Below are 14,391 nucleotides of genomic sequence, written 5' to 3' on the forward strand. Positions count from 1 at the left end.
TTTCACAGCGACGCTCTCAGTGAAGGATTTCTGTAATCGTCCCTTCCTTTGTTTTTTTCTGCATAAATGAATGAACTATAACTTGTACATGTGTGAAGGGTTAATTATTAAAATGTATCCTGTGTTGTGGTGGTTGTTACTAGAATAATGCACACAAACATGTTAACATTTTCTTTGTGAGCATATTTTCGTGTGGCTCACAGCACTCCTGCGCTTCACTGCAGCCTCCCAGTCTCCAACGGTAACAACACTTGTTATCTCAGGTTCAGTGGTAAAATGTGCTCACTTGCTCCTGCACCAACGTGGCCAGTGCTTGTACCGTGTGTGAGTTTTCATTGTACTGCTGCACCTTGTTATATTAAAAAATATATTTATAAAAAATATTTGAGTGAATCAAAACAGCTACAGCAAAGCAAACAGTGTTCTCATCAGCCTCAGTTGTACTGCGTGTTCACTGCTGATTAGAGAATGTAAAACATTCCAGACTTAATATCTGTTTAGCATCAGCATGTTAACATTATCGTGACATTATGTTTTTTTTCTTCGAGGACTAATCTAAGTGTGCTAAAGTACAGACTTGGTCGCTATAGCAGCTGTGGAGTTCTGTGTTTTTTGTTTTTTTCTACTTTTCAGATATAAAATAAAAGAATATATAGATTATGTAAAGAAATCCCAGCGAAATGCTGAATACCAAATTCATCAAAAAACTATTTTCAGTCATCATGAATAATCCAAACAAGTGAAAACTAGAAGCGAATATGAAAAAAAAAGGGAATGGAATAAAAACTACAGTATACGATAACCCTAGATGACACAGAATGACTATGTGCATTAATGTGCAACGTTAATCCTCTTAAATCTCAGAAGCATATTCAAACAAATATCTGCTGACATTGTTTCATATGCTGTTGTGATATCACGTCATATCTGGTGTGTGATATCAATGCAAGATCAGTGGCTGGAGTGAATGATCTTTTTGTCTTTCACTAACTATTACAGAAGGTTTGACATCTATAATCTGTTCCATTAGGGAAAAGAGAAAAGCATTCGTACAAATAGAAAAATGTGGCGACCTGCTCGGACAGCGTGGTACTGGAGGAACCACAACATCTGTTTATTGAAGATATGCTCGACTGCTTTTCCACTGTGCACAATCCAAGTTTAAAACACTCTGCTCACTTAACAGTACAACGAGAATGAATTCTGGAGCATAAAAAAGGGGGAAAGGGGCAAGATTTCAAAGCACGGTACATAAATATGAGTGATTTCACATGCACAAAGAGATCCAATGACGAGATTATTTTTGCGTAAAAAGGCTGGTACTGATAGGAGCAGGGTTGTTGGGGGGGAGGGCAAGGCAGAATAAACAGTTTTACAGTACAGTACTTGGTTTCCATCACATCACCAAAGGGAGAGAAGCAGACAGACGGTTGCTATGCTGAGAGAGAGAGAGAGAGAGAGAGAGAGAGAGAGAACTACATGGAAAAGATTTATTTATTGATTTGTTTCTGAACCTGCAGCAGAGGCTCAGACTTGAGGCCCCCTCGATCCCATTCTGCAGTGTACTCTCCTCCGGACAAGTCCCAATAATGAGAGTGGAAATGTGGTCGATCAGCCTCGGATCAGACGCCTCAGTGTCCAAAGACAACGACGAGAGGGAGCGTTATCACTAATACAGGAGAGAGGAGTATGGGGAAGATGGGAGCTGACAGTGGGAGCATCAGGTGGCCAGCCACAAGTTTACACATCTCTGTGCTATGGATTTTCTTAATTTTTTTAAGTTAAAATGTCTTTCATTTCGTTGTTTCCTTCCATCACACTATAGTATACATACTGTACAAGACCCACCGATCTGCCACTGTGTCCCCGAACAGGACTGAAGAGAACAGAGAGGTGGCGCAGGTTTCTTACACTGACATTCAATACTTAATAAACATGGGAGTGGGCTCACACACACACACACGCACACGCACACACACACATGCACACGCACACGAGCACACACACGCACACGCACACACGAGCACACGCACACACACACACACACGCACACACTAGTTAATGCTTTTCACAACACAATCGCATAATGTACAAAGGAACTTCATCATTATTAAAAAATCATACAGGAACCTTATTCAGCTATATTACAAATAAAACATGAGTTCTTCATAGATTCTCTCCACGCTGCTGAAAACACTGAGAGAAATAAAATATCCTAACAACCCATACATGTACATACAGTGGCGTTGGTGGCATGATAACATGGTCCTTCTACTGAGAGGGACAGGAAGATGGAAGTAGCCGTGTGTCCATGAAAGAAAGATTGAAGTGGCCCTGTGGAGGAGTGGTCCTTTCGAAAGGGAAAAAACTAAACAAAACAAAAACAAAAAGTGCCAAGGTAAAGTGAATTCAAGTAATGTGTGCTCTATACACAGGAGAGGGAGGGAGGGAGGGAGTGGGCACGAGTCCTTTGGCTCCGACATGGCCACTACTGGCTCTTCCTGTGTTCAGTCAGGCTCGTCGATGGATCTGCGGGTGTTTCTCCGCGGGCAGCTCTGGAGAGGACGTCCATCCACTTGGCCTGAACCTCTGCATCTTGGGCACTTAAGAGCAAAGTTTGATGGGTGTGACTGAGGCGGATTGCGTGTTTGACCTCCGCCTTTTCGGCCGCTGATGGCGGCGTCGCGCTCACCTCGAACCCAGGAAGAGGCACCGCCCGCGCCCCTTTAGAGTCCTACAAAAGTCAGCCAAATTAGTCAATTAGAAGAGATCTGGTATTTCGCATTTAAAATTGGTTTTGTGTTGAACAAGGAAGTAACAGCTTGTCTCTCCAATTGCATGAGAATATATTCCACCAGGCATGTACATTATAATAATCCCTCCTCTCTCCCCTTCCCCTCTTTCTTTCTGGATAATCAGGAAATGCTCATCCAACTCCGTTTAATCCTAATCTTTGGAATGGCAGCTTTCTGCAGTGGGATTGGGATATTAGTCTTGGATATGAAACCCCCAGAGGCTTTAACAGCCTGACTTCCCTTCTGTGCCATCCACTACGATATGAATGACAGCCTCTCATGGAAAGCTTTCCAAACATGATTGCTTTGGGGTATTTTTTTTTATTATTATTCTAAGCAATGAGGTAAACCGCTCCTTATTTACATCTTCTTGGAATGATGTAAGCAGACCCAAAATTTCAAGGAATTACAGTAAAACCAAAGAGTTGCTTTTATTTTTATCTGGTCAGCGCACACAAAAAACGCCAGTCACACATCGGGGCAGCGTCACGGACATTGGCTGTACCTGAGGTCAGACTCAGGACAACCAAATCCTCCTGGCCCAAATCTACAGAGCACAGACAGAGCACACACAACCCGGCACAGGCAGGATTGAATAGATCTGACACACACACACACACACACACACACACACACACACACACACACACACACACACACACACACACACACACACACACACACACACACACACACACACACACACACACACACACACACACACACACACACACACACACACACACACACACACACACACACACACACATTCAGTGATGTGCTCTGCTGCACAGATGTCCTGTCCTGAAGCAGACAGGATGTATAGAGAGACCAGACGTGTGCAGCAGATACAGAAGACATGACACGGACCTCTGCAATGTCCTCGATGTACACAATGCTTGACTTACATGAGCTACTGTGTGTGTTTAACCCTCACCTGTCCGCTGCTCTGCAAGTACAGCACCAGTGGCTCAGCCTTGGTGACGGCCACCCACATCTTGCTCCAGCTCTTCCCCTTGTCCTGCACTTGGAGGTGGCCACACAGCAAACAGTTCTCCCCGGTGAGAGATGTCTGTCTCTAAAAAAAGGTACAAGAATATGGAGGGTTGTGGGTTCAACTGCTGTTACATACAGTATATACATGCAAAACACAACTGTTCAACTGAGAAAGACAAAAAACACACATTTTGACAATTTTCTCACTTTTGAAACTCTGTTTAGAAAGGTACTGGTAAAATGACGTTATTACTGTTATTATAGTCCCACTATGGGGAAAGGTGTCGTGCTACAGCAGCAAACAGGATAAAATAATAAACATCTAAAAAGCAGGAGTAACATACACATTGTAAACTGAATATACACAGTGTAACAGGATTGCACATCAGATATTGGAATTGTCAGTGAGTGTTGCACATTCAATCAAGTGCAACATGAGAGAGATTATAGTGCAGAATGTGGTTTCACAGTGCTACAGCTGCAGGAGGGAACGACCTGCGACACCTCTCCCTCAGACACTTGGGCTGAATCAGTCCGTGTCTGAAGGAGATTTAAATTTGATGAGCAGATGACAGGGGAGCTCTTCTGCGGTTCATTGCGTAACGACGATGTAGGACACAGTCAGATTTGACACAGTCACATGGACAGGTGTTCAAGCTCCTACGGCCTGCGTGTCCATCTCTTATCTGGCTCACAGCTCCCCCTTGTGGCGACCAAACTCACTGTAGATCAGATTTTTAACCCTACTTGGGGATTCATTTGAACCCAAATCAGAACCATAAGACAATTTCAACATAACATATAGACAGCATCCTCCTGTCAGATTCTCAGTGAAAGGACACTGTAGAGTCTTAGACGGTACCACGGACATCTGAAGCTGCCAGACTGTTGAGTCAGCGGAGACGACGGCTCCTCGCTAAGCTGAGATCTCTTTATCATATTAGGGTTAGAGGGATTAGTTGATCTTTCAATGTGAATGTGTGCATAAAAATAAATGTGCATAAGGAGCATGTGTGCAATTTGTGTGTGTACAATGACTCCACTGTACTAAACTACTCTGCCATCAGAGGCGTCTGGCTGCTGAACCCTGGTGGACACAGAGAGATGGATGGGACTGGCACGTATGGAAGCAGAACAATAAACTATCACGCATGCAAAGTCTGTGTGTGTGTGTGTGTGTGTGTGTTTGTGTGTCTCACCTCAGGCGCAGCTTTCCTTTTCTGTTCACTGACGCCGAGAGTCTCCAGACTGAGGCTGGCTTCGAAACACTCCGGGCACACTCGGCTCGTTTTGTTGTCCAGGGTCTTTGAACACTTTGCACAGATGGCCTGCAGAAGGATGGAGAGGGGGGGAAAAAGAGAGACGCCGTTGAGAAGCCACCCAGTTGTTTACAGTTAATTGTCTGAAAGATATTTTTCCACTTGTTGTCTGTCTTCTCTCTTCATCCCTTCATCTCTACATCCCCACCAACCACTGCCCGAATGCCCCTGGTTCCGTCTGTTGCTCACCGCTCCGCAGGACTTGCAGTGATGTTTGCGCTTGGTGAAATTGAAGCTCTCGTTGCAGCCTTTACATGTTTGCTTCTCTTTCTCCTTTTTCCTGGAACTCTTCTGGAAAAACCAAAAAAAAAACAACAGCACAAGGAGTCATGTGTTGAGGTCGTCAGCCTGTTCATTGTTAGCACAGCTGAACCGAAAGGAATGTCTGACGGCTCCGTCTTGCTGCCTATCTTACATGTCTTTTCTATTAAGAGAAAGCACAGGCAGACGGCCACCCACCCACACACACAGACACACTATCCTTCTCTGGACGACAGTGGGGATCTGATCGGAGATGTCAGATTGTTACTACTGATGCATTGTAGGATAAAGATTCAAATTCATCTCCTTTTTACACACATAACATGTTTTTTTTTCCCAGCACGCTGGTCTATGAGAACTAAACTCTTTGTTTTTTTGATGAGAGAAACAGATGGATCCTTTGGTACATTGATCTCAGGCTGAGTGGTTGGACAATGGCAAAGCACAACCACCAAACATACTAACAGCTCGACCAGAAATGTATCACATATCTATAGTTAATAAAGGCTCGGTTCCATCAGGTGACCCCGTAAACCCTGACCAAGTGAATGCAGTCGTTTTTTAACGTTGTGAGTAATAACTGTGCTTCTATCTCCACTGACAAACCAAAACACCAAAGCAAACCACCACGATGAGGTCAGCTCAGAAAACCTTTGGGTTATCAAGAGTGAAGCAGAAAATGAAGGAATAATGTAACTGAGCTGTTAGTACACACTTTTTCAAATAAAAGAGTGTGTACTCACAAGTCTATTTATCTTATCGTATAACAATGCAAATAGAAATATGAATTCACAGAGTTTCCCTTCATTAAATAAATCATAACATAATGAGCCTTGAGGGAAAAATAAGGATTTCCAACCAGACAAATTAAGACTCTTGCCCCAGGGCCTCAGACAGGTAGGGGTCTTTAGGTCTGTGGCAATTCAGTGTGGTGAAACTGTGTGCACCATAAAGGGGGAACTATAAACTGAAGTGGCCTTAATGTCACTGTTAAAATGTGGTTTTAAGAAGTTGGCCATATCAGATTGCATTATGTTAACATGGTGCATATTCCTAAATTCATTTATGCTTATTCATGATTCCATCAAATTTTTAACAGCATCTATAAGGGCCTCATTTTGCCCCGAGGCCCCCTGGGAACTCAGCCAACCTCCGATACGAGATACTTAAAGAAATGATATGATAGACACACTCGACTACCAGCAGCGTGCCAGGCGACAATAACTGTTATTTCTGTATAATAATCTCTTACCCTCTCATGCTGTCGCTCATTGTCCGAGTCCATGCCTGGGCTGCACCAGGGACCCTGAGGAGCAGCACCAACAGAGATTAGAGTTACCAGATGTGTGTGGAACAAACGCATCTTCCTCCTGCAGTCAGATATCTTCACCACTAGGTGTCAGTCTTGACCTTCTTAATCTCGTCGTCTGGCTTGTGTCAAGTTACTTGGCCAGGGTCCAGCTCCGGTCGGTGCAAAGTGGGTCAAATTAGATCCATAAGAGTTTTGTTGTATATACTTTGACTTGGGCTTTCCCTATTAGGTCATGAGAGGGATCTGGGAGAAGAGACTCCCAGACGCTACGTGTGCGACTGTCGGGATTAAGAAAACGGAAAAAAAGAAGCTTCTTAATGTGTCTTTTGTGTGTATGATACTGTACGAGCACATCCATAGATGGAGAGGTTGTTCAAGCAGACAAAGGACAGACTATGACAAACTCAATTTGTGAACCACTGTGATTCATGGCATAGGACGACCCACTGATTGACTGGTCGATGAACTGACTGGTGGTAGGAGAGGGTGACTGACCGGTGACTCGGGGGGATGGTCGTCCTCTCGAGAGAAGGAGCTGTTGAAAGCTTTGTTGAATGTTTCGCTGTTCTGTTTGTGCCTTTCAATGGTGGCCAGGATCACCTAATAGTCGGAGGAGAGAGGGGAAACAAAGAGAAGAGATGGATTATTGATCAGATTCATCTTGCTTTTGAATGCATTTATTTATTCTTTGTGTGCTTGTCATGAAATCATAGAGAGTAAACATTCTAAATGGCAGAAGTACAGCTGTCAGTGCACAGTCTGGTCTGAACACGCACAAAACATGACAACAGCATTGAGGTCACAGCTCCCAAGGCATCGAGGCCCTACTGCTACAACCTCAACGCCAGAGTCCAGAGACCTGCGCGACTAGAAGTGCATAAAAAACATTTCATTCTCTCTCTTTTTTATTAATCCTCTGAGTTTACGTTCTACTGTCCGCCGGCTCGTCTGTAAGCTCCCTTTATTCATTTCTGCCCCTCTCTCATTCTTACATACAGACACACAGAAAAGCTCCCGAGCCCTTCGCAATACCCCCACCCACTTTTCCAGCTCGCGAAAAAATGTTTTAATCAGCTTTACTCTGCTGTATTGGGCTAAATGCACAATAATGAGGGGCTTTATTAGAGAATATAATTCCCCAACACACTAAATGAGTGTGGGGACAATTTTTTTGGCTAATTCCATTCTCTAATAAACCAGAACTACCAAGGGCTTAGGCCCAAAATGCTGCATGTCTGCATGAGAGACAGACTGCGTGTGGGCGCACTGTACGCCAGCATGTGTGTGTGTGTGTGTGTGTGTGTGTGTGTGAGTGTGTGTGTGAGAGTGAGATCCTTGCCTGAATCCAGTCTTCCTTCTCTTCAGCTGTCCTGTGTAGCAAATAAAATGAGATGAGATTATTTTGTAAATTGAGTTTCATTGACCTCATAAATTATTTCAATATTCTGTGGTTCATTAACACATTTTATTTCATTCATATGATCGTTTCCATGGGAACGAGCGACTCAAATGTCTTTACCTGGCCTGCAGCTCCAGTGATCGCTGCTTGCCGATGATGGCGAAGGTGTGAGGAAGGTTCTGCTTCACGTTCTCCTGCACCTGAGGACAAGAGGCAGATGGAAATTAATTTTCACACAAAATTAATAAATGAAAAATAAAAGGGGGACATCAAACAGGATGAGAAGCAGGACCGCACCTCCATGCCAGCGATGTCAATCCTCTCTCTGACGCTGAACTTCTGTCCCATCAGTCTGAGTTTGGGCACGCAGTATAGCACCATGTTGTTGAACTAGATCACAGAGACGGATGCAGATGATGAACAGTGCACATAACAGTGAGGTACGATGCACACGCACACCTCTGGCAGTTATTTCTCTCATTAAACCTTCAGTCCTCTCACCAAGTAGAGGTATCTATCTTGTGCTGTTCCGTTTTTGGCCGACATCTTCTTGATGTGTCCCTCTTTGATGAGCTCGTTGGCTGGGTTAACGATGTCCTCCTCTCCGCCGAGCCGCTCGTAAACCTCCAGCAGCTTGTTCATCTTCTCCTGAAAACATCAGGCAACAGGATGAGGAGGTGAGCAAAAGCACAGAAGACACTAGAGAGTGAGGAGAGCGGATGGAGCGTTAAGCCAAACGCCACCAGGTGGAGTTATTTTATGATGGGCTCAGGCCCACTTTCACTCCTGGGTTTTCCAGTATAAGCCTGTAAGCAGGTATTATGTGTCTTTATTGATTCATAAACACTGTATGCCCAGGTCGTTTTAAAGGATGTGAGAAATAAAATCATGTCCAGACGGAGGACAGAGAGGATGAGTGTTGAAGAAAGTCAGTCAGGCTTCTGCAAGCTGTGAAACCCGAGGCAGGAAACGGCAACTTCCTGTCTGTACCAATTCAACGAGTTCACTCCGTCAGACGAACTCTTGCAATGTTGCTGACTGACAGTACAGCATCAGCACATTTTCGATTGGGTAACAGATAGCTAGGGTTTTATGACGCTCAACGAGACGGTGAGAGAGTTGGAGAAAGAGTTTAGAAAAGGAAAGAATAGTGAAGAGTGGTGTTGAGCAACGTCTTACCATTTTCCTGATTGCAGCATTGGAGTGGTTAGCTGCAGTAGAGATGAGCTCCACTGCCTCTGTAACACGAGAGGGAAACGGAGAAGAGACGATGTTTGAGTAAAACAAACCTTCAGATGATCAGAATCTCAATTTATACACTCAACCAATCACTCACTCGACCGCACATTTAATGTGTTTCTTGCTACTGGCCAGCAGAGAACACCTGAATCAGCCACTTTAATCGTGGCCTACATGAACACAAGTGACACTCAGTCTGGAGAAATGAGGCCAAGCCAACTGCGATAAACTGATTTTCAACTGGAGCGGTGGAGAAAACCCCCTTTTTTCCTGGACTCCAAATAACCCAAATTTAATTTGTGGCCTTAGAGAGTCACGCATGGATATGAAGTGTGTAATCTGTGGCAGGCCGTGGATGAAACTACACACAGAGCACAGAGATCTATTTAAAGCGCTTCACTGAAATGCACCGGTCTAAAAGACGACAAGAACGAACCTGCCTTCATCTCCATGAGAGATTCAATCAACCAGGACATAACTGAAGAACAAGCACCTGTTTACAAATAATCTCATAATTTCGTGTTGGTTTAATGTAAATAAAAGTGGTCAGTTGAGGCGAATCCTGTGATGGAGGAGCACGTTGACCCCGACCGACCCACCATGTTACATTACAAAGCCTCCTCACAACTGTTTGCCTCACTTAACATCTTCTCTGCACGTGCTCTTTTCAAAATAGTCTGGCAGGAAGTAATCGGGCAGAAATCAAAGAAATCCACAAAAGCATGGAGAATAGTTTTAAGGAAAGTCTGTTTCTGGAATCTAATCTAATCTCCATCTAATCTGTACATTTCTCGCCACAAATAAAACAAAACAATACTCAACCAGTGACTCCCGGACATGGTTTGAGTCGTGTAACAATAAAAGCGGAGCAGCGGAGTCGGAGGGCTGTTGTTGCTGTTCACATACAACGCTGTGAATATGTGGCTCATTCTCACAGCTGGAGAGGTTTGGCACAGTTCGTGGGGGGGAAGAGTCACAACTCAGATAATCCCATTTCAAAGCTTTCCAGTTACCACGGCAGCCTCCTCCTCCTCCTCCTCCTCCTCCTGCCCTTGTACAGTCATGGAGTCGTATAACACACATGTTCATTATCAACTCAAGTGGACATGTCTTTGCTTCGTCACTGCTTTTTGGAATGCGGCTCTGCATCGGCTCTCCTTCTTTCAGGCCTTTTCTTCTGTCGACCCTTTTGTGTTCGTGCCACCTCTGATTCACGTGCAGGTTTCAGCTGAATGGCAGCACTTACATTAGCTATAGAAACGTAGTCGAAACCAAGTTCATATACGACTTGATCTTCACCTTAATGAGTCGTCTTGACATGTGTTATTCCTCTATCTACGTAGTCTTATGTTTTTACATTTTGCATCAACATCTGCATGGAACACTACTGTTTTAAAGATTGAAACGATGAAATATAAAAACACTGTTACACATCTGAGGCTGGAGAAATAAATCAATTACAGTCGGTATGATTTCAGTCAAAATATTGTGAGAGCATCAAACAATGGTCTCTGTATTGAGCAGTGTACTGCACCACAAGCGGATTGTGTGCTTACACCTCTCATTGTTTCTGACAGACACACACCAGTGATACCATGATGCCACATGACACAAAACAATTCCAAGGGACATTTCTCTGGCGAAGATGAAGGTTGCCAGGAAGAGTACAATGTGACTGATTCTGCAGGCTGCGTTTGATCCGTCGAGCCAGAGCAGGGTGTGTTTGTGTGTGTTACAGTGAAAACGGAAGGTCAAGTATCTCACTCTCTGCGTCTTTTCGGTCGAGAGCGTCGTCGGGCAGCTTTTTCAGGTAGTCTTTGAGCAACAGCTCGTAGCGAGGAATCCTCTGGACCGGTTCCAGCATGTGGTGCTGCAGCGTCAGGTTCCCACAAACATCCTGTTTCTGTTGTGCCAAGCACAGAAACAAAAGACTTGAGCTGATTAATCGCAAAAATACAGTTCTAAGAAGAAGAGAAAAAAACAGTGAATCAAAAATCATTGGATACATGTGAGCAGACTTTTCCCCCAGAGCAAGAAGCTGAGCATGAGAAAGAACAGCAAGCATCAAAGGTCATTTTCAAAACTAGACAGAAAACAGAGAAGGGAAGGCAAAAGGAGTCAACACACACACACACACACACACACACACACACCTACCTGTATATTCTGGACAACACTCTTGAACTGCGAAGACCGCTGCGTCCAGGTGTTCACCAGGTCCATTGCTCGATCAAAGTTCTTCACATATTCCCCGTACATCTTCATGAACGGAGCCAGTTTCTGGAGGATGTCTCCAATACGAGGGTTGGAGTCCCTACAGCAAGACACAAACAAACAAACACAACGACAAGAGTGTCACTATTTCCATTTAGTTCATTTTTACACTCAATGACGAGCCTTCCTTGATATCTTCAAGAACCTTTCCCTTTTAATTAAGTTACTTGTTCATATAAGCTTTATAGATGCAAACACTGTGAGTGTGAAGCTTAGGAGAAAACCCCCAAAGCATGCTGGGAGATTGGCTCTCCTCACAGTCTCCTACTTTAGACAGTGAGGTTGGTAAATGAAAAGTTTCCTTCAGGTGTTTTCAATAACATCTTTTCACAAACTAAGATTAACATTTTAAATCCAACAAAGGAGGTATCACAGTGGTAAGAAACAAATGCAGGCTCATAAAGGATGAGACTGATCTCAAAAAACATATATGCATCCATATAATTCACTTTCTTCCCTTGGTGCACTTTTTGAGATGTTTTTTTTTCTTCGATCCGACCCAGTAAATTTGAATGAGTTCCTGAAAATGGCAGGTGATTTCCCTCCACTCAGCCCTCGAGAGGAGTCATTATCTACCAAGGGTGGCTGACGTTGGCACAACAACACACACTGCAGGTAAATCCCCTGCTTACCGTGAAAAAGACGCAGAAAATGCCCCAATCTGTGACTCTTGACACACAACCAAGCCACCTGACGGCACTGAGAACCTGACAATAATGGCCTCCCCCCCCGCTGCCGCCCAGCTGTCTGAGCCTTCCAGCCAACACCGACAGGCCTAGCTGACCATTACTGAGCCAAAAACCATCTGTAGAACGGCGTCGCACTAGAGCCTCGGGCAAGGCCGGGCGCTCCTTCCTTACCACTCTCCAGTAATACGTGTCTTGAGCTCAGGCAGCAGGAACTTGTCATGGAAGCAGTAGATGGAGGAGATGTTGGAGAAGATCCCTGTAATGACGTCCTGAGGGATTCCAGCCTCTGTGAGCTTAGTGCAAAATACCTGCAGAGGGAAAAACGACAACATATTTTGTATACAAAAAAACGGGTGCAACTATTTCTAAACATCCTGGGTCTGGCTCCCATTCGTGGAGCAGGCAGGTAAACAGAGACGGAGACATTTCCATGTTGTTCTTTGTCCACACAAACATTTATTTTCTCCAGCTTTGGATTCTTAAGTTCAACCAGCAGCCTGATAGGAGTCAACCAAACCCTTAGCTCTCATATGTTATTGTGGGACACACCCGTAAACTACATCAACTATGAAATATAAACTTGATGCATTACTTTGAGTTTATTTTGGAATGTAAAGCAGCTGTTGGGGCGTCCAATGAAAGATGCTGCTCATTGCAATATAAGAAATGTAGGGTCCAGTGTTTGCAGAGCTCGAACCATATCAGGAAATCTCCCCCCCACCACTTCCATCACCTTATGCCGCCCTCCCCATTCACAACAACGGATGGGCACTACTGTTTCCATGGTAATCAGTTTTGTGTGAAAGTGGTGTGTCAAAAACAGGAAGTTAACCGAGATGGTTCTCTGCCCTTGGCAGCAGATAAACCATAGTGCTGCATCTCCACCACATGAGCTGAACAAAGGGGAAGAAGACTCATGAGAACGGACAACAAATTTGAATATGTCAACTTGCACAATGGGAAATTCTGATGGACATTATTTTGAAAATGACAAACAAAAATAATCCTGTGAAAGCCTCGAGTTAAATTATGGCCAAGAGCTAATCTGCTCCAAACACCTCAATTCTGCACAAACTGGTGACTACAACAATCAGCTACTGTCTTGAATGGTAGTCACAACAATTTGATCTCACATCCTTTTGTTAGTAGAGATTAATACGAAAAACAATAATAAATAAGCTCTTAAAATGTTACAGCATAGGAATTAATGTTACTATGATGTTTATGCATTGTTAATAGTATTATTTTTACTGTATGGTGCAGGTTTTTCAAATTTTTTTTTTTTTATACTATTTTAAGTGTTTCAAAATAGCTGACATCCTCTAGATGGCGAGAGCCGGGCAGCATCATCGACACCAACAAGCTTTCTAATTGTAAACTCAGCTCGGAGTCAGGAAACGCACATTTACACACAAAGAGTTACAGAGCAGAGCGCGGCCATGACACGGCAACACACACTCACAGCGATATACATGTACTTTATGTTCCCCTTTAACGACCCACACAGTCAGCGCGCACGCTCTGCACGTCTATGAATAACACACACAATCTCACATGATGGTGTTTACAGTGCTCTGAGTAATCCCGTCAACAGAGGAAGGGCTGTTGTCCGCTGGATCACAGTGCCAGCTTTAATTCAGCGCAGCCCTGATCTCAATCACTAAGACCGCTGGCTGGGAGATTGAAATTTGGACCAGGGGCACCCAAACACACCATCACACACACACACACACACACACACACACACACATACACAGACACACAAAGCCGCTGACGGAGAGGGAGGACACACACGGAGGCCCGTTGTTACCTGGTCGAGGAGGTTGAGCCGTTTGACGTAGGCCTCTTCAGTGTGGAGGAGCTCTCTGGCGATGTTCAGGAGCCTCTGAGCCTCTGAGCACTGAGGGAAACAGACAAACACCAGGGTTTGATTGATTGAGTTTTCACAATCCACAGAGTTGAGGCTGACAGCATCTCAGGTTTTAAAAAATTAGAGCAGGAGTAAAAACTATTTTCCCTCCTTAACGTTTGCACTACTTGTAGCACGGCCTTTTGAAAATGAAATCATTGGGTTTGTTTACCCAAGATTTAAAAACTGAGGGAACAT

At 44.2% G+C, this 14,391-nt stretch overlaps 1 protein-coding gene across 2 annotated transcripts in view; it reads right to left on the reverse strand.

The window, feature by feature from the left end:
* Positions 1–1,077: 1,077 nt before the first annotated feature.
* The window catches only part of fgd (faciogenital dysplasia), a 48,995-nt gene continuing 35,681 nt past the window's right edge, over positions 1,078–14,391 (reverse strand). For both annotated transcript variants that reach the window (XM_035644996.2, XM_047331000.1), the window contains exons 5-19: positions 14,095–14,184; positions 12,456–12,592; positions 11,479–11,635; positions 11,086–11,224; positions 9,262–9,320; positions 8,584–8,730; positions 8,380–8,472; positions 8,203–8,282; positions 8,023–8,053; positions 7,179–7,283; positions 6,624–6,677; positions 5,300–5,401; positions 4,991–5,119; positions 3,733–3,873; positions 1,078–2,734 (exon numbers count right to left, since the gene is read on the reverse strand). In XM_035644996.2, coding sequence (XP_035500889.1) covers positions 2,489–2,734; positions 3,733–3,873; positions 4,991–5,119; positions 5,300–5,401; positions 6,624–6,677; positions 7,179–7,283; positions 8,023–8,053; positions 8,203–8,282; positions 8,380–8,472; positions 8,584–8,730; positions 9,262–9,320; positions 11,086–11,224; positions 11,479–11,635; positions 12,456–12,592; positions 14,095–14,184 — 1,710 coding nt within the window. In that variant the 3' untranslated portion in view covers positions 1,078–2,488. The remainder of the gene's footprint in view (positions 2,735–3,732; positions 3,874–4,990; positions 5,120–5,299; positions 5,402–6,623; positions 6,678–7,178; positions 7,284–8,022; positions 8,054–8,202; positions 8,283–8,379; positions 8,473–8,583; positions 8,731–9,261; positions 9,321–11,085; positions 11,225–11,478; positions 11,636–12,455; positions 12,593–14,094; positions 14,185–14,391) is intronic.

This window comes from Scophthalmus maximus, chromosome 3 (genome assembly GCF_022379125.1).
Source record: "Scophthalmus maximus strain ysfricsl-2021 chromosome 3, ASM2237912v1, whole genome shotgun sequence".
NCBI classification, from domain to species: domain Eukaryota; kingdom Metazoa; phylum Chordata; class Actinopteri; order Pleuronectiformes; family Scophthalmidae; genus Scophthalmus; species Scophthalmus maximus.